Genomic DNA, 27,550 nt, shown 5'->3' on the forward strand with positions numbered 1-27,550 from the left:
AGTTGAAAAAAAAAAAGAAGAACATTTTTGTCTACCGTTACTCAAGTTGTAGTTGATAACGTTGTGTACTCTTTGCATTGTTTCTACTTTACTATCACCTGTTCATACTGTTTTGCGGCAAAATAAACGCAACCTTGCAAAGTATCCGTTTGTTTCTTTAATTTTGGACACGAGCGTATTTCAATTACCACTTATTAAAGGTCCAAGAGAGGAACTTCGGTAATGCGAAGAAACAAAGTCTCGATACAGTAGGACTAAAAGGACATATATTTCGATGTTACGACTTCCAGATGTGCTACCATCTGCTTAAAACAAATACCCATCTGAACAACTAAATTGTTCTTCTAAGCTGATAGTGTTGCATAGCTATGCAGCCATCATAGTGCAGGTGCAGTGTTTCAGTGAACTTGGCAAAGCTAAGTTCAACGGAAGAGTGTGCATATCTGACTAAAGCCTCATTTATACAATCAACATCGCTTCTGCATTCAAGCAGTCTACATCGAGGCACATTAATTAAATTTTTAAATGATGATATTTGTATGTCAGTGTCACAGTCTGCCTTTCATCGATCAAATTGTAACAGTGGTGTTAGTCAGATACGCATATCCTTTCGTCCCACTTTGGTTTTTCCACTTCATTGGGATTCCACACCTACAGTTTGAAGACTGAATAGCTATGCAACACTATCAAGTCAGTAGAATATGTTTGTTGTTACAGACGCAATTATTTTAAGCAGACGGAAATATAGCACCAAGTCATGACATTGAAATGTGTGTGTTTTGGTGCTAGTCTAAAGAAATTTTGTTTCTTCGCTTTAACAAAGTTTCTCTCGTGCCCCTTGAATAGACTATCGTTCAAATGTCTCTCGTGTTAAGACGTTGAGTTTTCCATGCGAACGGCTCGCACCACAGTTTTCTAGGTGACCGATTCATTTTCGTGCGGTTCTGTGCGTTCGAGGTCACAAACTCTTCCATTGTCGGAGAAGTACGTTTGACATTCGCAGAAGGCCTTGGAAGAGAAGCGAACAAATGCATGTACCTCAAAGTATCTGGATTCCGTCATCCAAGCTGCTGACAATTCTGAAGCAGAAAGATAAGATTGCTAAAAATATGTCATGAGGAGGCAGAAAGCGAACCCGGCGAGATGAGTTCCCGCCTCATGAAGGCTTCATGAAATATATATATATATACGTGTGTTACTCGCTGTTTGTCTGGGCATTGAACGCTTAGCAGCCAGCGAGGCAAGGCACACTATAAATTAGTGAGACACAGCTTCGCAACGCGGAGAAAATGCTTGCGTTGGTGACACTGTTCAGCTTGGAAAAATGCGTGAAACTGAAATTTTTTAAATGTATTCTTTCGTTTAAAATGTTAAAATAAATAAAAGTAACTAAGGTAAAGGATCAATTCTCTCTTATTATGAGTTTTAGTTGTCACTGGTTGCTTCACGTTGAGGTATGTATGTTTTTGAAACTAAACACTATTTTTAACTTATAATCGTATTCTCATTTCGACTACTTCGCGATTCCAGGCTGATCAGTCAAACTTCCGTTATATCGAACTCAATGTTATTAGACCTTTTTGTTAAGTCCCTTGAACTTCGAACTATGGAGTGTCGACTGTATTTGTTCCAGTCTCCTTAGTCAATGACACCTTATTTAAGGAAAAAAGAAAGAAAAAAAGAAAGAGATTATTAGAGACGGAACGCATCAACGTAATGGGAAAAAAGGGAAAGGAAATTAGGCTGTTCGCTTTCCACACGAACCAGCCCGGCATTTACTGTATGCGATTGGAGACATCACGGAAAATCTAAATCGAGAAGTCCAGACGGGAATTCCCCATGCCATAATGTGACTAGTTCTTCAAAGGTCTCAAACAAATTTCCTTCTTTATCCTTTTCCAACTGAGTTGGTGCTCTGTCTCCACTAGCTTCATTATATACATGCTGTTAAACTCTAGCATCCCTCCTACCTTCTGGAGATCAGAAGACAGAAAGTTCCTTCCTGAATCGTTGCTCTCTTAGGACCCAAGTCATGGAACGGGCTCTGTTGGCAGAGAATTTTCTTCGAAAATAACTACAAGGTGCGCCACCTGCGTCATCAGCACTCATGTGCCAGTCAAGACAGTTGAAACAGGTGAGAGCAAGCAACAGCAATTGAGCTCCCTGCGTATCAAATTCGTGGTTACTTGGTTAGCCATCAGCAAAATACTTGCTTTCGTGCAAAACAAAAAAAAAGCAGCTAGTTTAATACAGGTGTCTTCACCAAATACTGGTATCACATCATAGATACACGAAGTGTTGAGTGCTATCCGTCCCAGAGACACCAGACGTGTAACGAATATCATGTAAGAGCTGTTTTTGCTTCCGCTACAGACTTAATACTTGGGGAAGGCTTTCACACTAAGGTATGATACACTGGAAGCGGAATTTATTAGCATTCTTCCTCAAACCTAGTGAGTAGCAATTGCCAAATTAATTCCTTGGGAAACCTACACACAACGTAGATAAAGTCAGAGGTTACCACACTCTTGACATAGAGGTCATTAGACGCAGAGGTCAGTTGTACGAAAATGAGGTAAGTTACCGGCAGTGGCCTTTTTAAATGACCAATATACAGATTTGTCTGAACTGATGTATGATAGCACGAAGACCTCGAGCGAGAACGGCTAGATATCGATTTGTCACACGTCCTGCCGAATGTTAGTTCCTTCTATTAAACACTCCAACATTGTTCTCGGTGTGCACCACCCATTTAAACCCGAACAGACTCCTCGAGATACTGGCGAATTCAGCAAACTTCACAGAATTTCTTCGGGTCACGAGGCAATGTCCTTCGTTCTAATGGTATAGAAAAGGTCCACTTCTAAATTGTTGCCTCACGGTGTAAAACATTTTATTTTCTGAAATGCTGTCATTAAAACTTCTGTTCGTTTTGGGATTACGAAATTAGTTACTAGTTAATGTCATCTCCAGAAGTTCATTTAGCAGACTTTTATCAAAATTATGCGGAACGAGTAAGTTTACAGGCTACGTATACGTGAGTGTCTATGACATTTAGAGGTTAATAAATAGAACGGTAGCTTAAACTTAGTAAAAATGAACGTATTAAAGTGTCTGACAGATAACAAAGCAGAGTTTAAATTTTAAATGTAGCCTAAACTCATTTCTTCAGAGTAACTTCTTCTTTTTTTTTATAGACGATTATTTAATTTTAATATCATGATTGATTATACGTGACGAATTTCATAAACGAATTCATAAATTACGAAGATGCAATTAGAATGCGCGTCTCCGTGAAGAGGCAACTCCAGGGTGAATGTGAGCAAAAGCCAAATATGATTCTCACTGCTCACTTTTGCGCAATCGGTATTTTCTTTTCAAGCAATAAGTTGCCCCAGAAAATTGTACCATAGGACGCTATTGAGTATAAACATGTAAAATTTGTTTGTTTCGAAGTGCAGCAGTTACGCGAAAAGCAGACGCTGTTGAACTTAGTTGTCTGAGCAGATAAATATCATGTTTCTTTCGCTTCAAATTTTCAGCAATATTTATATCCGTATATTTTCTCCATTGACATATTCATATGCTTAATTTACTGTTGATGATATCCTAGTTGTTGTACAGAAGTGAATATACTATGTTTTTCCGAAATTAAGGAAGAGTCCATTTGTAGACAACCACTTATTAATCCTTTGAAAAAGTAATTAACAGTGCTCTCTAAGCAGATTGATTACAACATTTGTGTCATCTGCAAAAAGTAGTGGCACTGTCTGATATTCGTTTAGTTGATGGCTCCAAGATCAATCAGGATAGGGGCCCCGCACGACGACTCTCCCTCTACCGGCTTTCAAAGCTGGCACAACGCAATGATGTACGCACTGTTTGCTATGAAACAGTGTGAGCCATATACGCCCATCTTAGCAGTAAATCAAGTAACGTGAAAAATCACTGCATAAAATCTTCTTTCTTTGCTTTTAAGATTAATGACAACGTCTTTTGCACCTCACTAAGCGACATCGTGCATTCGTTCATGTGGACAGTTGCTTCACCGCGTCCACAGAAATGGGCTTGTAATTCCCCTCGGCAGATTGTAAGTACGGTGCGCCTTGAATGTCGGCAGTTCATGTTAAACAGTATCTTAGATCTAGCAGTGCAGTGACTGGGTACGACACTTGCCTAATGCTTCGTCCCATAGTAGCATCTCTGTACATGCTTGGGTCTAAACATATCTTTCTTTGGCAATGACCGAACTTGTGGATCCAGAACTCAGTCAGACTTCTTCGCTGCCTCAGAGTGAAAGAAAACACGTCTCTGATCTTCACACACAGTGAATACTTTGTGCAGTGAAAGTAGCAACACAGGATGCTAGAATAGCTCCCATTGATGTCTGGTGGCGGAAGTAGTGCAGCTCGCTAGCTATCCAACACCAACTAGTTTAAATCGAACTATAGATAGTCGGAAGTTTGGGGGGGGGGGGGGAAGTTGGGGAGATGCTATCACCGAGTCATAGGACGAGGATACATGGATAGCTCAGCTGGCAAGAGCGCAGCTTTTGAGGTGAAAGATGAGTGTTCGAGTCCCGGTCGAACAACATTATATAATTTGCCAGTATGTTTAGCTGCCACATTCTTATGAAGTGGCCCATTAGCGTGAGTTCCGTGAAACACAAAATTTGCTGTACATACTGTCTCAGCATGGCAGCAAGTATTTTGTTCCCAAAGAACATCATGGAACCATCAGAAGCTGTTGAGTTGTTGTTGTTGCTGCAGTCTTCAGTCCGAAGACGTTCTTCACGCTACTCTCTCCCGTGCAACTTCATTCTTAAAATGATGTTCCCATCTGTGTTAACTACTGTCACATACATCCATTTTAACCCTCTTACTGTAGTCAAGCCTGGCTTTCCCTCAGTTATATTTACCACATATAATTCTTTTCATTACCAAATTGAAGATTCCTTGAGGCCTCAGATTGTGTTCTATCAACCGATCCCTTCTTTTGTCAGGTTGTGCCACAATTTTTCCCTCAGTTCAAGTGAGTACGTCCACATTAGTTATTCGGTCTATGCACCAATTCTTCAGCATTCTTCTGTGGCATCATGTATAAAAAGCTTATATAAAAATACCTTCAAAAAACACCTCCTAGCACTTAGATTTATATTTGATGTTAACAACATTCTCTTTTCAGAAACACTTGCTTGCAACATGCCACGTTGCATTTCATATCCTCCATACTTCATCCATCGTTAACCATTTCGCAACCCAAAAATTAAAACGTCTCGGCTACTTTTCGAGTCACATTTCCTAATCTAACACCCTGAGCATATATATATATATATATATGACGACAAAAAAACTGGTGCTGAAAATATTTCATGCACTTTAAGTGCCAACCCAACATACATAATCGACACCCCAGGGCAGATGATGGTAAGCTGCGCTACCAATCTTAAGGTGCATGAAATATTTTCCAGGTCAGCTTTACAAATGGTTCAAATGGCTCTGAGCACTATGGGACTTAACTTCTGAGGACATCAGTCCCCTAGAACTTAGAACTACTTAAACCAACTAACCTAAGGACATCACACACATCCATGTCCGAGGCAGGATTCGAACCTGCGACCGTAGCGGTCGCACGGTTCCAGGCTGTAACGCCTAGAACCGCTCGGCCACCCCGGCCGGCCTCAGCTTTACATCGCGCACAACTAGTTTCTGTCTAGCAATAATATTCAAGTTACATATTAATATTACATCAAGTCAAAGGAAGGTTCCTTGGCGTCAGATACGTAATTGTTTTCATTAACAGCAGTTGTTGCGTAACTGTTCAGAAGTGGATAAAGAATCTGAAAGTCGCAATGCAAGCTTTTCAGCATGGGTGTCGTATGTTCACACTATCAAATAAGTGCTTTGTCTAGTTTGAGTTAGTGGAATGTTGCTGTAGCGAGGGTTGTTTGAATGTTAGAACGTGAAAACGAAAGGGCACCCTTTCGACGACAACGCTACATCTGTCATTGAAGTAAATAGGTTTACACTCACATACCGCCCGTCCAAAATGTTCCGAGACTGATTCTCTTCCTAGCGTGTAAGCGGCGTTAGCGCAGTAATTACTGTGGTAGTTTGAATGTTCAATCAAAATGTTCAGATGTGTGTGAAATCTTATGGGACTTAACTGCTAATGTCATCAGTCCCTAAGCTTACACACTACTTAACCTAAATTATCCTAAGAACAAACACACACACCCATGCCCGAGGAAGGACTCGAACCTCCGCCGGGACCAGTCGCACAGTCCATGACTGCAGCGCTCTAGACCGCTCGGCTAATCCCGCGCGGCGTGTGTGAACTGCTAAGGGACCAAACTGCTGAGGTCATCGGTCCCTAAACTTACACACTACTTAAACTAACTTAAACTACCCTACGCTAAGGACAACAAACACACCAGTGCCCGACGGAGGACTCGAACCTCTGGCGGGAGGGGGCGCGCAATCCGTGACATGGCTCCTCTAACAGCGCGGCCATTCCGCGCGGCAGGTAGTTTGAACTAACAGACAACTGTTAACAATAAATGCGCATTCGACCAGTCAGTTGTGAGCAGGCAGTGTTAACAGACCATGACGTATCAATATTATTGCATTACAAATCGGAATGGAACAACATCTCAAAATGAAGTTTTCAAGACATTCTGCAGAATGTTTTCATAAACAGAAAGGTGCGCTCAAAGTTTGTCTCGTGCACCTTGACTCTCGAACTAAAACGACACGTGCACACCTGTCGCGACTGTATTGATGTCCAAAACGTGGGCGATGCTTTTCGAGAAAGAAACCATCACCGGTGACGAGACTTAGTGTTGTCGATTTGAAACTACCACAAAACGACAAAATGCAAAAATTCACATGGTCAACGCTTTGAATGACATTCGAGCGAATGTGATGAACGAGTTGAAGAAGGACTTTTCTGACAGTTTCATGTGGTTATATGAACATTCTGTGAGTTGTTCTCAAGTTGAGTGGTGCGGAGGGAGGGGGGGGGGGGTGCGGGGGAGGGGGAGCTTCATAAGGCACCTAAACCATTGTAACCACAATCTTCACCTTTCTGTTTTTGTATTAATCCGGAATCGAAACTTTTGGGACAGGCCAGATGCAGTATAAAAATACGTGACCCACAGTGAAGCCGTCCTCTCCCGTCGGAGGTTCGAGTCCTCCCTCGGGCATGGGTGTGTGTGGTATTGTTAGCATAAGTTAGTTTAAGTAGTGTATAAGTCTAGGGGCCGATGACCTCAGCAGTTTGGTCCCTTAGGAATTCACACATCTTGAACATTTGAACACAGTGAAGTGACGTATTTGAGTTAGTGGAATGTTGCTGTAGCTGGGCGTGTTTAGATAACGTAGTGTTGATACGCTACCTGAAGATAGTCGCTTGTCCGAAACTTGTTGTATATTAATAAATATACATGTCACCGGCGTATGTTTCCGTAAACTCGTTCTTTAGCTGCAGTGGAGCTGTGCAGCGCAGCCTACAGGAAATATAATAAACTGAGCGTGTGCGGTGGCTACCTTGGGCGTGGTGACGCGCGGCTTGCTGCCGCCGATGGCGCCGGGCAGGATGGATCCGGTCTCGTGGTAGCGCGCCAGGATCTTGGAGACGCAGCCGTGCGAGACGCGCAGCTGGCGCGAGATGTCGCACGGCCGGATGCCCAGCTGCGCCAGCTCCACGATGCGCATGCGCACCGCGTTGGGCAGCGGCCGCCCGTTCACGAAGACGCCGCCCAGCTGGTTCACCTCCCCGTACTGCTGTTGACACTGCGACTCTGCAACACAGCACCGCACGCCAGCCGTCACCTCACACTCAGTGGAAGTACTATTGCGCACAAGAGAAGAGCCGTAAGCTAATGCACTGCCGATGGATTAGTACTTGCCTCCAGCCACCACCACAATCTACCTACACGGTGAAGCCGAATGCCACCAATAAAATTTCGGAGGCTGTTTAGGGTTCACCCTGTTGATAGTAACTGTGGGCGTTATTATCTGATAGTATGGTGTACAACCTGTGCTTAAAAGTTAGACGGGCGTTTCTTTCACAGCGGTTTTTTTCTGAAGCACGACAAGTTTAGACGAGCCAGCGCCGTGGCGTAGTGGCTGTAGGCATGTCTGGTAAACTGCATACGACTGGTGACGTAACACATAAACAATCGCGAGACTGAGTACCGCCTATTGGCGCTGCGGGCACATGACACGGCAATGAAAATGTACAAGCGCAGCAGAGACGAATGGGGAATCATTCTTGTGTCAAAATGGGCCGCATATAGTGAAGGAGGTTGACATGGACAACGCTGATAATCAGCAGGTAGCTACAGCCCGGAGCCTGGGAACAAGCACATCGAGTGGGTGGGGTATTCCTGTGCTTCTGTCTTAAGTATCTATGGGAAGTGGCGCGAGTAGGCGACAAGGTATTGGACTCCGCGCCTCATCACAGAACGTGGAGGCTGGAGACTCGCCCACTCTGTAAAGTGGGACAGGCGGAGTTCTGTGGCAGATCTGACAACACAGTGCAATGGACATAAGCGTTTCAGAGAACACCGTTGAGCCCAAGGGACAGGGCTCCGCACTAGACGACATGTATGCTTTCCTTTGCTGACCCAACGACACCTGAATTACGATTGAAGTGGACATAATCGAGATTAAGCCGCTGATCAACGGAAACGAGTCATCTGATCGGTGAGTTACGGTTCTTGTTGTAGCGGGTCGACAATCCTCTTCTGATGCTTTGTCATCCAGGTGAACGGCTGCTCGGTACATGTAACGCGTCACGGACGCACGCCGCTAAGTGCTGTATTACGCTCTTCGAGACGTTCACCTGGGCTCGAGATCTGTGGACTACGTGAATATTATTGAAGACCGCCTGCATCCCTTCATGCTTAAAGACTTCCCCTGCAGGAGGCAGGACAACTGTGCGTATCACAAGGACAGTGGTTTGAGCAATGTGCTAGCCAACTCACGTTGATGTCTCGGACACCAAATTTGACTTACCTGAACCCGATGTAACACGTCTGGTACGCTATCGAGTGATGTTTCCACTCCCAAAAACCACTTCGGGAATTGCTTGGCTTGTGCATGGACGTCTGGTGCCACAGACCTGTGGAAACCTACCAACCACTTGTCGAATTCTTGCCCGTGGAATCACTGCTGTATTGCGCTCCAGAGGGGATCAACCTACTGTTTAGCGGGCTGTTATGTGTATTCCCCGCCTGGGCTCCAACCAGACTATGAACCATTGTTGCTCCCGCGCCGCTATTTGTAAGATGGTTGTGAGTTCGACTCGCATCTACGCCCTTTGATGCTCTTTCGTTTTTCAGCGTCCATGCTGATACTCGCTCAAAATCACAATCTCTTAGCATTTCCCAGCTCTGATGGATGTCTCGGCAGGCTATATTTTAACTAACTGAATGCCAAACTCCAAGTTTTTTTGTTTTTCTTTTTTTGTTTTTTTGTTTTGAAGAAATGAAACCACCTTTCATATTTGTTACCTTTTCCGACACATTGATAGACTCCTTAATTAGGCTCTCCCAGATAGATTGCGTTTGCACCACGATGCTGGTCTCCTCGTATTTCATTTCGTGATTATATTTTTGCTTCGTTGATTTAGTCAGGTGTGTCACTGATGTTTCTTGCCTCTCTCCTCGACTGTTCTGATAGGCTGCCTCACGTAAGACTTGCTACATTCGCATGGGATGCGGTAAAGACCCGGCTTTCGGATCGTCTTTAATGTTACGAAGAACGCTATTTATCTTTGCTGACACGAGTGAATTGAAATGATCCCATGTTTTCGTAGAAGTCTACCGTCTTTCCGGATATTGGCCCGGCATAAGATAAATAAGCGATTCTTGGCTTCTCTCTCCCTGACTCAGTCTCCACTCGCCTGTATAACCACAAATACACCATCTACATCTACATCTACGTGGATACTCTGCAAATCACGTTTAAGTGCCTGGCAGAGGGTTCATCGAACCACCTTCATAATTCTCTATTATTCCAATCCCGTATAGCGCGCGGAAAGAATGAACACCTATATCTTCCCGTACGAGCTCGGATTTCCCTTATTTTATCGTGGTGATCGTTCCGCCCTATGTAGGTCGGTGTCAACAAAATATTTTCGCATTCGGAGGCGAAAGTTGGTGATTGGAATTTCGTGAGAAGATTCCGTCGCAACGAAAAACGCCTGCCTTCTAATGATTTCCAGCCGAAATCCCATATCATTTCTGTGACACTCTCTCCCATATTTCGCGATAATACAAAACGTGCTGCCTCTCTTTGAACTTTTTCGGTGTATTCCATCAGTCCTATCTGGTAAGGATCCCAGACCGCGCAGCAGTATTCTAAAATAGGACGGACAAGCGTATTGTAGGCACTCTCCTTAGTAGGTCTGTTACATTTTCTAAGTGTCCTGCCAATAAAACATTTTCTATGTGTTCTTTCCAATTTAAGTTGTTCGTAATTATAATACCTAGGTATTTAGTGGAATTTACGGCTTTTAGATTAGACTGATTTATCGTATAACCGAAGTTTAACGAGTTCCTTTTAGTACTCATGTGGATGACCTCACACTTTTCGTTATTTAGGGTCGACTGCCACTTTTCGCACCATTCAGATATCTTTTCTAAATCGTTTTGCAGTTTGTTTTCATCTTCTGATGACTTTATTAGTCGATAAACGACAGCGTCATCTGCAAACAACCGAAGACGGCTGCTCAGATTGTCTCCAAAATCGTTTATATAGATAAGGAACAGCAAAGGGCCTATAACACTACCTTGGGGAACGCCATGAGTTTAACGAGTTACGCCGAGAAAACCTGAGAGATTAATACAGAAGGACACTAGACAGTAAAAACATTCTAAATGGACAAATTAACCAGGGAATTATCTTTTGTACGTTCGCAATCAAAATCTCACTTTTTGCCACTCAGTCATGTATGTATTGTGTCTGTAAGACAATACTCTGCATTCAGGCAGGGTAGCCTTTAAAGTACCCTGTTCCCTTGCTAACAAAAATGGGAACAGGGACAAAATCTTCCTGTCAAGGCAGTGGTACAGTACGTTATCAGACATCTTTTTCTACTGGCAGCGTGAAATTATACCAAACCTTTCTACTCAGTCATGTTTTTAGACGATTGTTTTTGTTGTTTTCGTGGTCTTCAGTCCATAGACTGGTTTGATGGTTTGATGCAGCTTTCCATGCTACTGTAGACGATGAGCAACACATAAAAAAATATACTACAGGAAGGGTGCTTTACAAACAAATAAGAGTCGTATTGAGAGTCTTCAAAAGTACAGACAATTACAAAACACCGACTGAATAATAACACCACTGAAAATATGTCAAAGAGTGCACGAATTATCGCACTTAAGCACAAAGGACATACCAGCAATCATTGCCAGGAAAATTGGATAGCCGGCCGATGTGGCCGAGCGGTTCTAGGTGCTTCAGTCTGGAACCGCGCGACCGCTACGGTCGCAGGTTCGAATCCTGCCTCGGGCATAGACGTGTGTGATGTCCTTAGGTTAGTTAGGTTTAAGTAGTTCTAAGTTCTAGGGGACTAATGACGTCAGATATTAAGTCGCATAGTGCTCAGAGCCATTTGAAAATAGGATAACAGAAGTTCATTGGAATCAACAAAGATTAAATAAGGGTAGCGCCGAAGAGACACAGATAGCGGGAGATTCGCAGATCACCATGAAGCGGCAGCAGTACTTTTTTTAGTGATTACCTGAACGGCAGCTTGGGTGACGCGTGGCTCGGCGATGGTCCCCCATTCTTGATACAATCGTAAAATTAGCATTTGTGGTATCTCAGCTTGTGTGTGTGCTACCCCAATTCTTCTGGGCTTCAGAATTCAGCGACAACTTAAATTAATATGTTGTCGAACCTACAAGTCTGCTTAGCCCGGCCTCAAACTATACCGACCGTGAAAGCGCGTGTTGTCTCTTCAAAGTCCACCTATTATGTGTGGGATGCCTGCTCACTCTGCGAACTGTTTATGGATAGAAACAATCGACTACCGAAAGTGAGACTAATTGTTGTGACCGAACTGTGTCTTACTGCAGCAAGATCTAACAGGACCGCTATGTAATGTTGGGTTTCCAGTCCGCTTGCGCCTAATATATCGCCAAAAATGGGCTTCCTTCTAGCGGCAATCGCCATTTTAACTTTAACTGGTAGCTTATTAACGTCAGTAGATATTAATCCAAAAACCATGAGGAAATAACTCTTATACCGAGGGACCTCAGTACGTTATCGTCATCTCTCGATCTACTCGGGAACACTTCTGAAATAAATATTCGAATTTCAGTACTTCATAACTCATAATTTTTATATCAATGTTGCGATCATTTCCTCTGCTTGTTTTACGGGATTTTTAAATATAAGTACAATATTGCCATCCTTAGTGAGTGTGACATCACGTTCCCCTATTACATACGTCAAATTAGACAAGCAGTACACCTCTATGGTCACCTGAACGCTATTTTTGACTCACCACGCAGATTTTATCGAACTCCTCTGTAGCTGAGTGGCTAGTGCGTCTGACTGCCATGCGGAGCACCTGGATTCAATTCACTGGAACTACTAGGCATTGTTATTTGGCGAGAGGTCTGGAAAGGGGTACACTCAGCCTCGTGATGCCAATGTAGGAGCTGCTTAAATGACAAATGGTAGCTTCAAGATCTGGAGAAACGACAACGGCCGGGAGAGCGATGTGCTGAACCCATGGCCATCCACACCACGTCCGAATTACGTCACATGGGGAAGGATGACACGGCGGCCGGTCGGTTAGCGCGGTTCTCTCTGACTGATTCAGTTTTTGAGTCACTTTCAGCTGAATGCAATGGTTGATGATCATATCCCGTGGAGTTATCAAATGGCGGTGACGCTGATTGCTCTTCCAAGTAATAAATAATAAATTAGAGTGAATTCCTAAGGCACCATACTGCTGAGGTCATCGGTCCCTAGACTTACACACCACTTAAAGTAACTTAAATTAACTTATGCTAAGAACAACACACACACCAATGCCCAAGGGAGGACTCGAACCTCCGGCGGGAGGGGCCATCCAAGTAATAGTCCCCACATTCTACATCTATATCAATATTTACATACATATCCCGCAACCCCCATACGGTGCACTACCAAATTTTCCGTTTCATTTTACACTCTCAAATGAAGCGGGTAAAAACGACTGCCGGCACGCCTGCGTAAGAGCCGTAATTTCTCCTGTGTGGTCTTTAAGTGAAACGTTGGTTGGCCGCAGTAGAATCGTTTTACAGACAGCCGCAAATGCCACTTCTCTAAATTTTCTCGATAGTGTTTCGCGTAAAAAAGTCTTCTCTTCTCGAGGAATTCCCATTTGAGTTCACGAAGCATCTCCGTAACAACTGTGTGTTGATCGTACTTACCAGTAACAAACCTAGCACAATCCAAGCACCTCTGAAATGCTTCCATGTCTTCCTTTAATCCGACCTGTTGTGGATTCCAAACACTCGAGCAGTACTTAAGATTGTGTCGCCCTAGTGTTCTCTACGCAGTCTCCTTTATCAACGAGGTAAACCTTCCTAGATTGCTCGCAGTAAACCGAAATCGATCATTCGCCTTTCCTATGACCAGCCTAGTGAGCTTGTTGCAGTTCATACAACTTTGCAACATTGTTCGTAGATTTTTAATAGACGTGACTCTATCAAGCAGCACACCATTATTACTATATTCGGATATTACCCACTTGTTTATTCGTATATTGGTCTGCATGAACTTACAGCTTTCTACGTTTAGAACAAGCTGCCATTCATCGACCCAAATAGAAATTCTATCTAAATCATCCTACATTCTCCTCAAGTCATTTAATGAAGGCACTTCCCGTACACTTGGCATCATCAGTAAACAATCCTAAATTACTGCCCACCCTATCCGGAAAACTGTTTGTTTATTTTCTACAGTATTAAGATAAGATATTTTAGCGGGAAAATGGCTGTGGGATAAGATGACTGAGTGTTCCCCAAACCAATAATGTATGCGTGTAAGGCCTGTGAACGCGGCTGTTGTTATCCCACATTCATCAACCCAAATAGAAATTCTATCTAAATCATCCTACATTCTCCTCAAGTCATTTAATGAAGGCACTTCCCGTACACTTGGCATCATCAGTAAACAATCCTAAATTACTGCCCACCCTATCCGGAAAACTGTTTGTTTATTTTCTACAGTATTAAGATAAGATATTTTAGCGGGAAAATGGCTGTGGGATAAGATGACTGAGTGTTCCCCAAACCAATAATGTATGCGTGTAAGGCCTGTGAACGCGGCTGTTGTTATCCCACAAAATAGGAGTGTCTACAAGATACTCATGCACCTCCGTACAGCATCCAAATGACGCCATACGCCTGAGTGTGACACAGCACCCGAACGACATGGCTCAATACTCCATCGCTGATCGCGGAATTTAACTTTTTGCAGTAACTATCCGCTCCACCTCATTCCACGCCGCATGCATACAAGATGGACAAAATACGGGTAACACTTCCCACAGGATAACTCGTGCACTCTAAGATAGGCAGCCATGGATGCGGATGATGTAACCTAGGTTACCTATCTCACAGTCAATCAAGTAGAGGGTGTTAAAAAAGTATCCATATTTTTAGAGGAGGGTGGACAAAAAAGAGACAAATGCCCAGTTAACATGGTCTCTATAACGTGTACCTTAAGAGCTCTAAGCACTTGTTCACATTCGCTACTGTGAATCACATATCTTCCACTGTAAGCTCTCAGCTATTAAGAAAGACATACAGAAAGCAGTAAACGAATGAGGATACATTCGTCTGTTGTTGTCAATGGTTACAGTATGATGTAAACATCTGTTAGTGTTGTTACAGTAAACACTGTTCACAGTTCTGGGCAAGTGCAATACATATATATAGGGGGCGATCAGAATGTTTCCGTTGGAGGTGGTGGCTGCAGCATACAGGGTGTTACAAAAAGGTACGGCCAAACTTTCAGGAAACATTCCTCACACACAAATAAAGAAAAGATGTTATGTGGACATGTGTCCGGAAACGCTTAATTTCCACGTTAGAGCTCATTTTAGTTTCGTCAGTATGTACTGTACTTCCTCGATTCACCGCCAGTTGGCCCAATTGAAGGAAGGTAATGTTGACTTTGGTGGTTGTGTTGACATGCGACTCATTGCTCTACAGTACTAGCATCAAGCACATCAGTAAGTAGCATCAACAGGTTAGTGTTCATCACGAACTTGGTTTTGCAGTCAGTGCAATGTTTACAAATGCGGAGTTGGCAGATGCCCATTTGATGTATGGATTAGCACGGGGCAATAGCCGTGGCGCGGTACGTTTATATCGGGACAGATTTTCAGAACGAAGGTGTCCCGACAGAAAGACGTTCGAAGCAATTGATCGGCGTCTTAGGGAGCACGGAATATTCCAGCCTATGACTCGCGACTGGGGAAGACCTAGAACGACGAGGACACCTGCAATGGACGAGGCAATTCTTCGTGCAGTTGACGATAACCCTAATGTCAGCGTCAGAGAAGTTGCTGCTGTACGAGGTAACGTTGACCACGTCACTGTATGGAGAGTGCTATGGGAGAACCAGTTGTTTCCGTACCATGTACAGCGTGTGCAGGCACTATCAGCAGCTGATTGGCCTCCACGGGTACACTTCTGCGAATGGTTCATCCAACAATGTGTCAATCCTCATTTCAGTGCAAATGTTCTCTTTACGGATGAGGCTTCATTCCAACGTGATCAAATTGTAAATTTTCACAATCAACATGTGTGGGCTGACGAGAATCCGCACGCAATTGTGCAATCACGTCATCAACACAGATTTTCTGTGAACGTTTGGGCAGGCATTGTTGGTGATGTCTTGATTGGGCCCCATGTTCTTCCACCTACGCTCAATGGAGCACGTTATCATGATTTCATACGGGACACTCTACCTGTGCTGCTAGAACATGTGCCTTTACAAGTACGACACAACATGTGATTCATGCACGATGGAGCTCCTGCACATTTCAGTCGAAGTGTTCGTACGCTTCTCAACAACAGATTCGGTGACCGATGGATTGGTAGAGGTGGACCAATTCCATGGCTTCCACGCTCTCCTGACCTCAACCCTCTTGACTTTCATTTATGGGGGCATTTGAAAGCTCTTGTGTACGCAACCCCGGTACCAAATGTAGAGACTCTTCGTGCTCGTATTGTGGACGGCTGTGATACAATACGCCATTCTCCAGGGCTGCATCAGCGCATCAGGGATTCCATGCGACGAAGGGTGGATGCATGTATCCTCGCTAAAGGCGGACATTTTGAACATTTACTGTAACAAAGTGTTTGAAGTCACGCTGGTACGTTCTGTTGCTGTGAGTTTCCATTCCACGATTAATGTGATTTGAAGAGAAGTAATAAAATGAGCTCTAACATGGAAAGTAAGCGTTTCCGGACACATGTCCACATAACATATTTTCTTTCTTTGTGTGTGAGGAATGTTTCCTGAAAGTTTGGCTGTACCTTTTTATAACACCCTGTATATGCAACGCAGCGCGACTACGATGCGGGTATATAAGCACCGACCCATAGGAGAGGGCTAGTGTAGCATTCGAGTCTTTCCGGATGAGCACGGAATTTGTCGCGATCAGACACAGTAGTCCCCCACAAGGCAAATGTCAAACGCATAGTCTTGATCTCTCCCCATGGGATTTTACGGCTTCTTTCCCTCAGAGAAGGCCTTGAAGGGTCGAGGATTCCTGTCGGACGAAGATTTGCAGCACGCAGTGACGGACTTCTTCGCGCAACAGCACACGGTGTTTTACTGAACGGGTTTCTTCAACCTGGTGCGTCGGTGGGATGAATGCCTCAGTGTTCATGCCGATTTTGCCTGATGGCCTTTAGTTTCTGGACTGTACGGTCTTCGAATGGAAACCTTTTGAGCACCCCTGATTTATTAGTTCCAAAGAAACCGGCTTAAATTGTGATAGTTTGTGAACAGCTGTTACATTGTAGTTTTAGCTCTGCCCTTACCAGCATAATGGAACTGTGTTGTTCCACAACAGAAACGGCAAACATCATCCTTTAGCGACGGTTCACAAGCATGGGTTGTCCGTAATTACAAGCAGAGTATACCGGAAGCTCTGTTGTTTCACAGTAATAGAGTGATACGTTGTCATTTTTTTATTGCATTCTGCAAGTCGTTCGAAACGGCAAAGAGCTTGCTGCGGAAGACATGTGCTTAACAGTAAGAAGATGAACAAGTTCTCTTAGCTCTTAAGATATACATTTTTGATTCCATGTTTACTAGACTTTTTGTCTCATCTGGGTCTCTACTACCATCTCTCAAAATATGGATTTATTTATTTATTTTTTTTTTTTTTTACATCCTGTGTCTGCCGGACCAGTTTTGCTTTGCCACCTCGTACGAGTAGATGAATTTAGTGTCAGTTACGATATGACAGGCCATTAAATGTTTATCCAATGAGGAATGGCTGAGGTACTTTACGAAAGCTGTCTACAAAATCTACGTCTGATATGCCACCAGCCCCTACCGGTGCGCTCTGCAGGTGTGACGTCATTGTCCCTACACCGTGCGCAGCACGTGTGGAGCTAACGAGCCGGCGCCTGCCTTGCCTTGGAGGCCGACCTGCCCACTTCCTGCTGGGACGGGACACGTGCTGGACCGGCCGCAACATCCCCCCCCCCCCTCCCAGCCAGGCGCCACGTTTTCAAGATTCGCTGCAGAACCACTGGACGCCAAGTGCAAGGAGGCGTGTCTAAGCACTACAGATCGTGAATCGAACTCGTTTCCCAGGACATCGCCTTTCGAGGTCGATTGGTACTAGATGCCAGCGCAACAGCAGGCGACGTCGCCATCATTTCGTAATGTATACACACTGGTAGGACGTCAACGCAACGCCACTTCGGTTAGCCTAATACCTAGTACCTAGGTTATGAGATAGCACCTGTGATATGGTACTTTCTGAGTTGTCCGCACAAGACACAACCAGGGCAGGAGCATCATAGGTGCAAAGATGCGAACTGGTGCCAGTGGCATAGGGACTCGCCACTTGCGCGAGTTCCACCAGCGCCAAGGGTGGCACTGAGGATGAAGATATCGACTTCGCCTCCGCCAATTGCCGGCCGAGTACAATCCGCCAATGACCGGACGACAACGGACAGAAACCGACTGGGGAGACAGAAGAGCTGCTCTCACCCACTTGGTAATATACACTACTGGCCATAAAATTGCTACATCACGAAGATGACGTGCTACAACCGCGAAATTTAAGCGACAGGAAGAAGATGCTGTGATATGCAGATGGTTAGCTTTTCAGAGCATTCACACAAGGTTGGCGCCGGTGGCGATACCTACAACGTGCTGACATGAGGAAAGGTTCCAACCGAATTCTCATACACAAACAGCAGTTGACCGGCGTTGCCTGGTGAAACGTTGTTGTGCTGCCTCGTGTAAGAAGGACAAATGCGTACCATCACGTTTCCGACTTTGATAAAGGTCAGATTGTAGCCTATCGCGATTGCGGTTCATCGTATCGCAACAATGCTGCTCGCCGTGGTCGAGATCCAATTACTGTTTGCAGAATATGGAATCGGTGGGCTCAGGAGGGTAATACGGAAAGCCATGCTGGATCCCAACGACCTCGTATCACTAGCAGTCGAGATGACAGGCATCTTATCCGCATGGCTGTAAGGGATCGTGCAGCCACGTCTCGATCCCTGAGTCAACAGATGGGGACCTTTGCAAGACAACAACCATCTGCACGAACAGTTCGACGACGTTTGCAGCAGCATGGACTATCAGCTCGGAGACCATGGCTGCGGTTACCCTTGACGCTGCATCATAGACAGGAGCGCCTGCGATGGTGTACTCAACGACGTTCCTGGGTGCACGAATGGCAAAACGTCATTTTTTCGGATGAATCTAGGTTCTGTTTACAGCTTCGTGATGGTCGCATCCGTGTTTGGCGACATCGCGGTGAACGCACATTGGAAGCGTGTATTCGTCATCGCCATGCTGGCGTATCACCAGGCTTGATGGTATGTGGTGTCATTGGTTACATTTCAGATGTGTTACGACCCGTGACTCTACCCTTCATTCGATCTCTGCGAAACCCTACATTTCAGCAGGATAATGCACGACCGCATGTTGCGGGTCCTGTACCGGCATTTGTGGATACAGAAAATTTTCCACTGTTGCTCTGGCCAGCACATTCTCCAGATCTCTCACCAATTGAAAACGTCTGGTCAATGGTGGCTGAGCAACTGGCTCGTCACAGTACTCCAGTCACTACTCTTGATTAATTGTGGTATCGTGTTGAAGCTGCATGGGCAGATGTACCTGCAGTCGCCATCCAAGCCCTGTTTGACTCAATGCCCAGGCGTATCAAGGCCGTTATTACGCACAGAGGTGTTTGTTCTGGGTACTGATTTCTCAGGATCTATGCACCCAAATTGCTTGAAAATGTAATCACATGTCAGTTCTAGTATAATACATTTGTCCAATGAATACCCGTTTATTATCTGCATTTCTTCTTGTTGTAGCAATTTTAGTGGCCAGTAGTGTATCATCGTCCAGGGATGACTTAGATAGGTAACGTCGTTTAGTGAACTCTTTGAAGTGAACAGACAGTTGCTGTAAATTGCATTTGTTACGTATTGTAAAGTTTACATACGATTATTTGCACTTATCCATTGAGGGCCTTTTTTGTGTTATATTACAAACTGTGTTGCAGACTTCATTATTCAAGTCACTAAGGCAAGTGAACCTTTTTAACTCATTTGTGTGACTTTGTTACTAATTTGTTGGAGTGTTGTCGAACCTTCCTTTTCCTATACTGTTACCTGACGCTGGGGCACAGCTGAGTAATAGTGGCAGAGAGAAATTGTCTCAGCGGTGCACTGCACCAGACGCCGTTTCACGAAGTCACTAACTCGGCCTACCGTAACAACAGTGGCAACTCGGCCTCCACAGCAGTAGCGACGATGCCTTTACGAAACTGGCGACGAGGGTTTACAAGAGTACTAGCAGTGATAAAGTTCATTAATGGCGAAAGCGAAATTCGTAGTGAATGTTCTTGACTAAGTTTGCAAGGTAAACAGCTGTGTGGTGGCGCTCATCAGGAGACAAACAGGTTCATATCCTGCTGGGAATGAAATTTTCACTGCCAATATTTAGCCGGAAAGGAGAGAAAAGGTGGGTGCGTGAAGTTCCTTACCACCAGTCATTGAGCCAATGTCCCGGTTTAAATTGCAAGCTCCTCCACAGGGCCTCTTGAAGTGAGACTGTTGATGGTGATCCGTCCACCAGATACCAACGTTAGCTCTGTGGCCCTTTGGGACTATTAGCGAGGAGTAGGCTATGTGCCGGCACCTTTTTCACCCTCTGCCTTCTCTCATCATCGTCTTAAAACACACACATAACGCTGCAGTGTACTCACTTGCATCACATTCACCTACACTCTAAAAATTCACATACTTTCGACACGTCTCGCACACACCCGCAAGTAAAGGACCAATGGGCGCGGAGGAAGAACACCCTTTCCGACAGGTGGCTGCACCAACCCGGTGGGATATACCAGCCAACAATGCCATATGACCTATGATTTTTATTACTGAAAAGACATACACGAAAATACATCAAACAATAGTTGGAAGGAAGCCCTTTTTACCTTATCCACAGTGTTTTTGTTCTCGTTCTATGAAATAATGTCAAAAACCTATATTTCTCTACTTCAATAGACCTACACTTTCATTTTAAAAAAAAAGTTTATTCAATGAAAGTTATTTCATAATTTGACGTCCTTTTTTATGCACGCTGTACACTTTTTCTGTGACCAGGTATTGTAAAATCTAAATCATTTCTCCTCTTCTGTGGATTCAGTAAAAAATATTCTAGTGCTATTGGAACTTTTAGATTGAGTCAGGAATAAAAAGCAAGAAATAAAACAGATATTAAAAAGACGCAGACCGTCAAAATTCACTACCATATAAAGTGGATTCGGCGAGAGTAGCAGATGACGCCACCGTCCTCTCACCAGCATCAACGTCAGAACTTCCTTCCCGAGGAATCCTGCGCAGATGTTCCGCACCGTGCCATTGACGGCCTTTGTAAATGCAGCCATTTGACGTGCGTTATGGAACGCTTAGACGTTCGGTTTCGACTCGTGAAGTGCGAATTGACATTAAGCCAAACTGTCGCACATGTTGCGATCTTAATGTATATGGATGGCGGTGCAATTGGAGTGTGTTACGAAGGATACATCGCAAAATCCTTTCGACCGCTCAACAAACTCGCAAGACACTGTAATTCTATTCAATAGCATCGCGAGTCAAATTCCTGCGCGACCTTCGAGATTCTGGTATCTATGTCATCTTATGGCGTCTGCGTTCCCACACTGAAGTCGCTTCCGCAAAGACGGCGGTTCACATCCACGAATTTAGATTTTCCGTGATTTTCCAAAATGGCTGAAGGCAAATACTGGGATGGTTCTTTTGAAAAGCACACGATCAATTTCCTTAGCCACCTCCCCCCAACTCGAAATTGTGTTAAGTCTCTAATTACCTTGCCATAGACCGCACATCAAACCTTCACCGCCGCGCGGGATTAGCCGAGCGGTCTTGGCGCTACAGTCATGGACTGTGCGGCTGGTCCCGACGGAGGTTCGAGTCCTCCCTCAGGCATGGGTGTGTTTGTTTGTCCTTAAGATAATTTAGGTTAAGTAGTGTGTAAGCTTAGGGACTAATGACCTTAGCAGTTAAGTCCCGTATGATTTCACACACATTTGAGCATTTTTTGAAACCTTCATCTTCCTTCCTGCCTACTAGAGACTTCTACCCTTATCCTATAGTCCTAGTTATTAAGATGTTTTTCCCTTCAAACGTGTACTGCGTTATGATGTTAGCGAACTTGAGTCTATTCCGAGACATGAAAATGGACTCCAGAGATGAGATACGCAATATTAAAGTGTGTTTGAGTTAACGGTATCAGTTTTGAATTTCCTTGAAGATCCACGCAGCTACCTAGAGTAATCTTGTAAGACATTATACCTATGGGAACGGAGGAATCTTAGATATTTGGTCAAAGAATTATGAAACCTACTGCTAAATTTTAATCCAGTTCTGTGCGAAAATTAACCACATACATGGTCACGAAGAGTGGTCTGTCAACAGTTTTGGCGAAGTTTTTGGTTTTGTAGCTTAATCACGTCTATCATATGAGGGTATTTACATACAGCTGCTTCTGCAATATGATAAAAAATCAGTGCCAACAAACAGAGATAGCATCCAGTAATGAAGTTTAATATCAGTATTGAAATTTAGTAATTTTTTTAGACGTTTACGTCACATATCGATAACGTGCTAGCTACACTGCGCGATGTCCATTGAAAAGCATCTGATGTATTTGGTCACGTCGTGTGGCTGTGGGAGGCGTGTATTTTCTACAAGTGGTCTGGAGCAGCAGGTGGTGTTGGCTCCGCTACCCTTGTGGATCCTTCGCCACCCCAAGTTCCCAACAACCCTCCCGAGGAGCAGAGGGGAGCGTTGCCCTTGTCCCGAGAAATAAATTTCTCGCCCCATTTGTGTTTATTTCGTTCCGCTCCAGTTTGTCTCTCGAACCACATAGCTGGTGGCTCAGTTTCTTTTCTTTTTTTTTTTTTTTTTCACTCTTACCTCAAGTTTTATGACTAACAGCGCGACCTACAACCCCAGACAGAATAATATTCAGACGTCTAACATGATGCCTGAGAAAGGGGAATAACGTTAGCCATGGATAATATATCAGTCTTGCGTATAAAATCGCTGTTGAATTACAGAAGGATGGAGTGGCCTCTGCATTCGTAGTTATTATTCGAACGTTCTTAAGCGTTTCTACCATAAATGCAGAAAATGTAAATTTATCTCTTGACAGTATAGACCAAATGAACTAATTAATGTATAAAAAAGATTCTGGAAGACAATAACGGTCAACGAAGACGAGTGTTCATCGTGTACTGACGGACAATGAAATATGGGTAGAGGTTTCTGCGTGCTAGACATGTTGGTCTTTAGTGATCGTTCCACAGTACTTAGGAATTCGTTTGGTTAAAAAGGATCGCCGTTAAAAGCTTCCTTTTTAAAGAGAGTAAAATGTTTCTCTTTCTCAGTGTTTATCCTGTCATAGGGGATCCACTGTTGTCATGATTCGGCATGTTTATTGTTATTTTAATTTCGCAGCTGGGTGCCATTTCTGTCGCCCTAGTCATCTTTTAACGTGTATAGTATTTTATGAGACGGAGACTGAGGACTACCTCACCATTTGTCTGAAAAAAGTGTGTCAAACAGACCAACAACCACACTCGGGTTGCCTTGTGTCCCAGGCTAACGGTCGTTACTTTGCGGCGTGGAGTTAATCCAGGCGTGGCTCACTTCCTCGTCTCGCAAGCTAGCGTGCTGAGCGTTAAGCTGTAGGACCAGATTAAAGGAACTCTCTGAACTAAACACACACACACATAAACACGCGCACATACACGCACACACACGTCAGAGATATGCGCACATGTATTAAAAACTTGGGCTTTATCATTTCTCCAAGTACAGACTTCAGTGCAGATGGGAGTTAAATACTCAAGCCGATTGACGTGATTGGCTGATCACTAAACGACAAGTCGACGAGTCAGCCACTATGCAAAAAAACATAACATCTAGTCCATAAATATAACCCGGATTCTGGACAATTCATAGAATTTTTAAACACGTACTGCTCTTCTTTTGCAAAGAATTAACGGAACAGGCTCGCACTTAAATGTATTGCTGCCCTATAGTCAGAATGCAAAACATGCTCCACAAGCACCACAAACTACTGCAATATGTGGCCGACTAGAAGGCTGTGGGTAAATAACCTCTATGAGAACAGGCCAGTGTCACCTCATTCCGCCTGTGCCACGACGAGGAAGGACGCCACTACCGAACTGTTGATTTCACTGACAGCAGCTTATTTTCTTCCACTTACAGACATTCTTCCTCATCCCAGTGACTTTTGGTCCTCTGTCTCAACAACGAGGATGCGGTCCAGATACAACATTGGCAAACTGGCGTGAATCTCTGTTCAGCTCTGTTCCTTATTGAAGAGTAAATGGAAAATGACGAATAGAATTCTTATAATTCTACATTATGCTGACACAAGGAAAAATGTACCAAAACCATGTTTAGGACCATATTTTATTCTTTTCGTATGCAGTCATTTTAATCATTAGTCTGCGAAAGAAATAAAGTGCTCAAAACGTATTCCGCAGTTATGTCGCTACAGTACATCAGAAATTTTAATATGAACTAACCTACTTATAAGTCCTCGTGTTTTCGCAAATGATATTTCACTTTGTATGACAGCTTCCACAAAAAATTCCAGCTCATGCTACATCCAGTAGCAAACTAATATTGTGCTCGTATTTGCGTTATATTGTTATTATCTTCTGCGTTTTCACGCCGTATGATTTCATATGTGGGTTTCAGGTGCTCTCCAGGACGCTTCCATTTTCCTGAGAGATAGTTCCAAAGAATCATCTTTCTGTTATCTCTCGTGAAGCCATGATACAACTGTTCCATGAGTCACCACGGAGAATGTTAGGCACCAGTTGTCAAACGTATGATATACAGGGTGTTACAAAAAGGTATGGCCAAACTTTCAGGGAACATTCCTCACACACAAATAAAGAAAATATGTTATGTGGACATGTGTCCGGAAACGCTTAATTTCCATGTTAGAGTTCATTTTAGTTTCGTTCCACCTAAGCTCAATGGGGCACGTTATCATGATTTCATACGGGATACTCTACCTGTGCTGCTAGAACATGTGCCTTTACAAGTACGACACATGTGATTCATGCACGATGGAGCTCCTGCACATTTCAGTCGAAGTGTTTGTACGCTTCTCAACAACAGATTCGGTGACCGATGGATTGGTAGAGGTGGACCAATTCCATGGCTTCCACGCTCTCCTGACCTCAACCCTCTTGACTTTCATTTATGGGGGCATTTGAAAGCTCTTGTGTACGCAACCCCGGTACCAAATGTAGAGACTCTTCGTGCTCGTATTGTGGACGGCTGTGATACAATACGCCATTCTCCAGGGCTGCATCAGCGCATCAGGGATTCCATGCGACGAAGGGTGGATGCATGTATCCTCGCTAAAGGCGGACATTTTGAACATTTCCTGTAACAAAGTGTTTGAAGTCACGCTGGTACGTTCTGTTGCTGTGAGTTTCCATTCCACGATTAATGTGATTTGAAGAGAAGTAATAAAATGAGCTCTAACATGGAAAGTAAGCGTTTCCGGACACATGTCCACATAACATATTTTCTTTCTTTGTGTGTGAGGAATGTTTCCTGAAAGTTTGGCCGTACGTTTTTGTAACACCCTGTATGTAACACAACATATTTCGGGACTACGTTATCTCATTATTACGTGCTATAAAACAAGGAAAAATAAATGAATACCGAATACACAATGGCGACTATGTAAACATCTATTTCTTCCTGTAGTACAATGTACCTTAAAGGCTTCTATGCCATTAGACATGGTCAAAAGTAAAAAGTCAGCAGCCAGCATGAATTACCAAAGGTAAAACCTTTCCTAAAACCTATCATCTTGGCGCATCATGTTCCTTCAAGGCCAAATTGTAAACTAAAGGCTGTTGCCTCATATAACAAAGATAATACTAACCCATAATGAAGGTACCACAGTCCGCAACAATGCTACCTCTGTATTGAAAATCTTTGACGTTATCTGACAAGTCTCAGAAAATTCTAAAAACCAGTACTACACCTACGTTGCATTGTATGCATCCATACAGAACAACCAACAGGAAATATTACACCTAAGGCCGCTAATTAGAATAATTTGGTAGCTGCGTCTCAACAAGGACGTTGCTAAAAGTGGACCCAGAACTGCTTCTTGGCCACTTCTTTCTTCTCATTTAACGCAACCACACATTCATGAATAGAATCAGGATACCAAGAATTTGACGGAAATGGAGAACCACTTAGCAATGTTTTCAACCCACGAGTACATACTGTGATTAAAGTACATGGAAAAAGTAAGTAGTGATTTAGATGCTATGCATGTAAAATTTGTTGTTTTGAAGACAAAGGTTACGCTCATGTTTTTTTTTAAAAAAAATGAGTCTGATTCAACATGTTTATTTAAACAGATGAGGTGTCAATTATTAGTCAGGAAATGTTCAAAAGTGCCTCGTTACTTCTGAGGTTAAGACTTGTACATTTACAACCATCATTTAAAAAAAATGATGCCAGTGACTTCATCTATCAACAAACAAACCAAGTACATAAATTTTATGTTAAAATAAAGTAACTATAGGGATAACAACGTTTACCTGGAAAACAGAACATGAAAGCACAAATCATATAATGTTTTTAGTTTTTGTACTGGTTAAAACTTTTTTTGAACGTGATACATTTTGTTTCCTGTTTTGCTAGATCCAAAACAGATTTTGACTAGTCCCTATTCAAAGATCAATAAATCGAAAAAATAATAAAATTAAGAAAGCTGTGTCTGCTCACTCCTCACAAAGGGGTGAATAGGAAAACCAAATTTTACTTTTTATGTTATAAAAACTTGAGCTATGTCCCAAAACTAACTCACGCATAGGAGCTGTAATCTCATATAAACTTGACTTTCATATTTTATTTAAATTTATCACTTTTTCCTTTTGAAGTTGAGAACTATTTCTATTCACCCCATTTTGCGGTACCTATTTTGAACGACCACTAAATTCATTAGTTGGGGAGACAGAGACCAGACTCGGAGCTATAGGGACAATTGTAAGAAATGTTAAACAAGAAAGAGAACGATTACAAATCCCTTGTTCGATTAAACCTTGAATAGTGTTCGATGGTCTTAGCTAGTTACTGACAGAGAAGAGGAGATTGAAAGAAGGATATGGAGCATCGTTAGAGGTTCGATTGTTTATAGCCTCACAAAAACGCCCAACAAACTATTGTAGGAGATACTACAAGGAAGGATTTTCGTCGGGAAGGGTCTTTGAGAATTCTGAAACGAGTCAAGAAACACAGTACTCCCCCTAATATGCACCTCGCGTAATGGCTGCGATGGGATTGTGTAGAGGGGTACTGACAGTCTTCCCGTATATTGGAATGGGACTTAACTGCTAAGGTCATCAGTCCCTAAGCTTACACACTACTTAACCTAAATTGTCCTAAGGACAAACACACACACCCATGCCCGAGGGAGGACTCTAACCTCCGCCGAGATCAGCCGCACAGTCCATGACTGCAGCGCTTCAGACCGCTCGGCTAATCCCGCGCGGCTTATTGGAATAGGATGGTTGGTGGTGGCGGGGGGGGGGGAGGGGAGGGAGGGGGTGATGAATACGTTGTAGTGTACGCTCTCCACCACACTCCGTACTGTGGCTTGTCGAACGCAATTGTGGATGCAGAGTGTTCGATTCCATCGCTGTATAACGTAGTTTTGCCGCA

At 43.6% G+C, this 27,550-nt stretch overlaps 1 protein-coding gene across 1 annotated transcript in view; it reads right to left on the bottom strand.

Moving 5' to 3' along the window:
* The window catches only part of LOC126260514 (paired box protein Pax-1-like), a 358,843-nt gene that overhangs the window by 8,491 nt on the left and 322,802 nt on the right, over positions 1-27,550 (bottom strand). Inside the window, exon 3 of the mRNA XM_049957847.1 lies at positions 7,548-7,801. Within this exon, the coding sequence (XP_049813804.1) occupies positions 7,548-7,801 (254 nt within the window). The remainder of the gene's footprint in view (positions 1-7,547; positions 7,802-27,550) is intronic.

The sequence above is a fragment of the Schistocerca nitens genome, chromosome 5 (assembly GCF_023898315.1).
Source record: "Schistocerca nitens isolate TAMUIC-IGC-003100 chromosome 5, iqSchNite1.1, whole genome shotgun sequence".
In the NCBI taxonomy this organism is placed as follows: Eukaryota; Metazoa; Arthropoda; class Insecta; order Orthoptera; family Acrididae; genus Schistocerca; species Schistocerca nitens.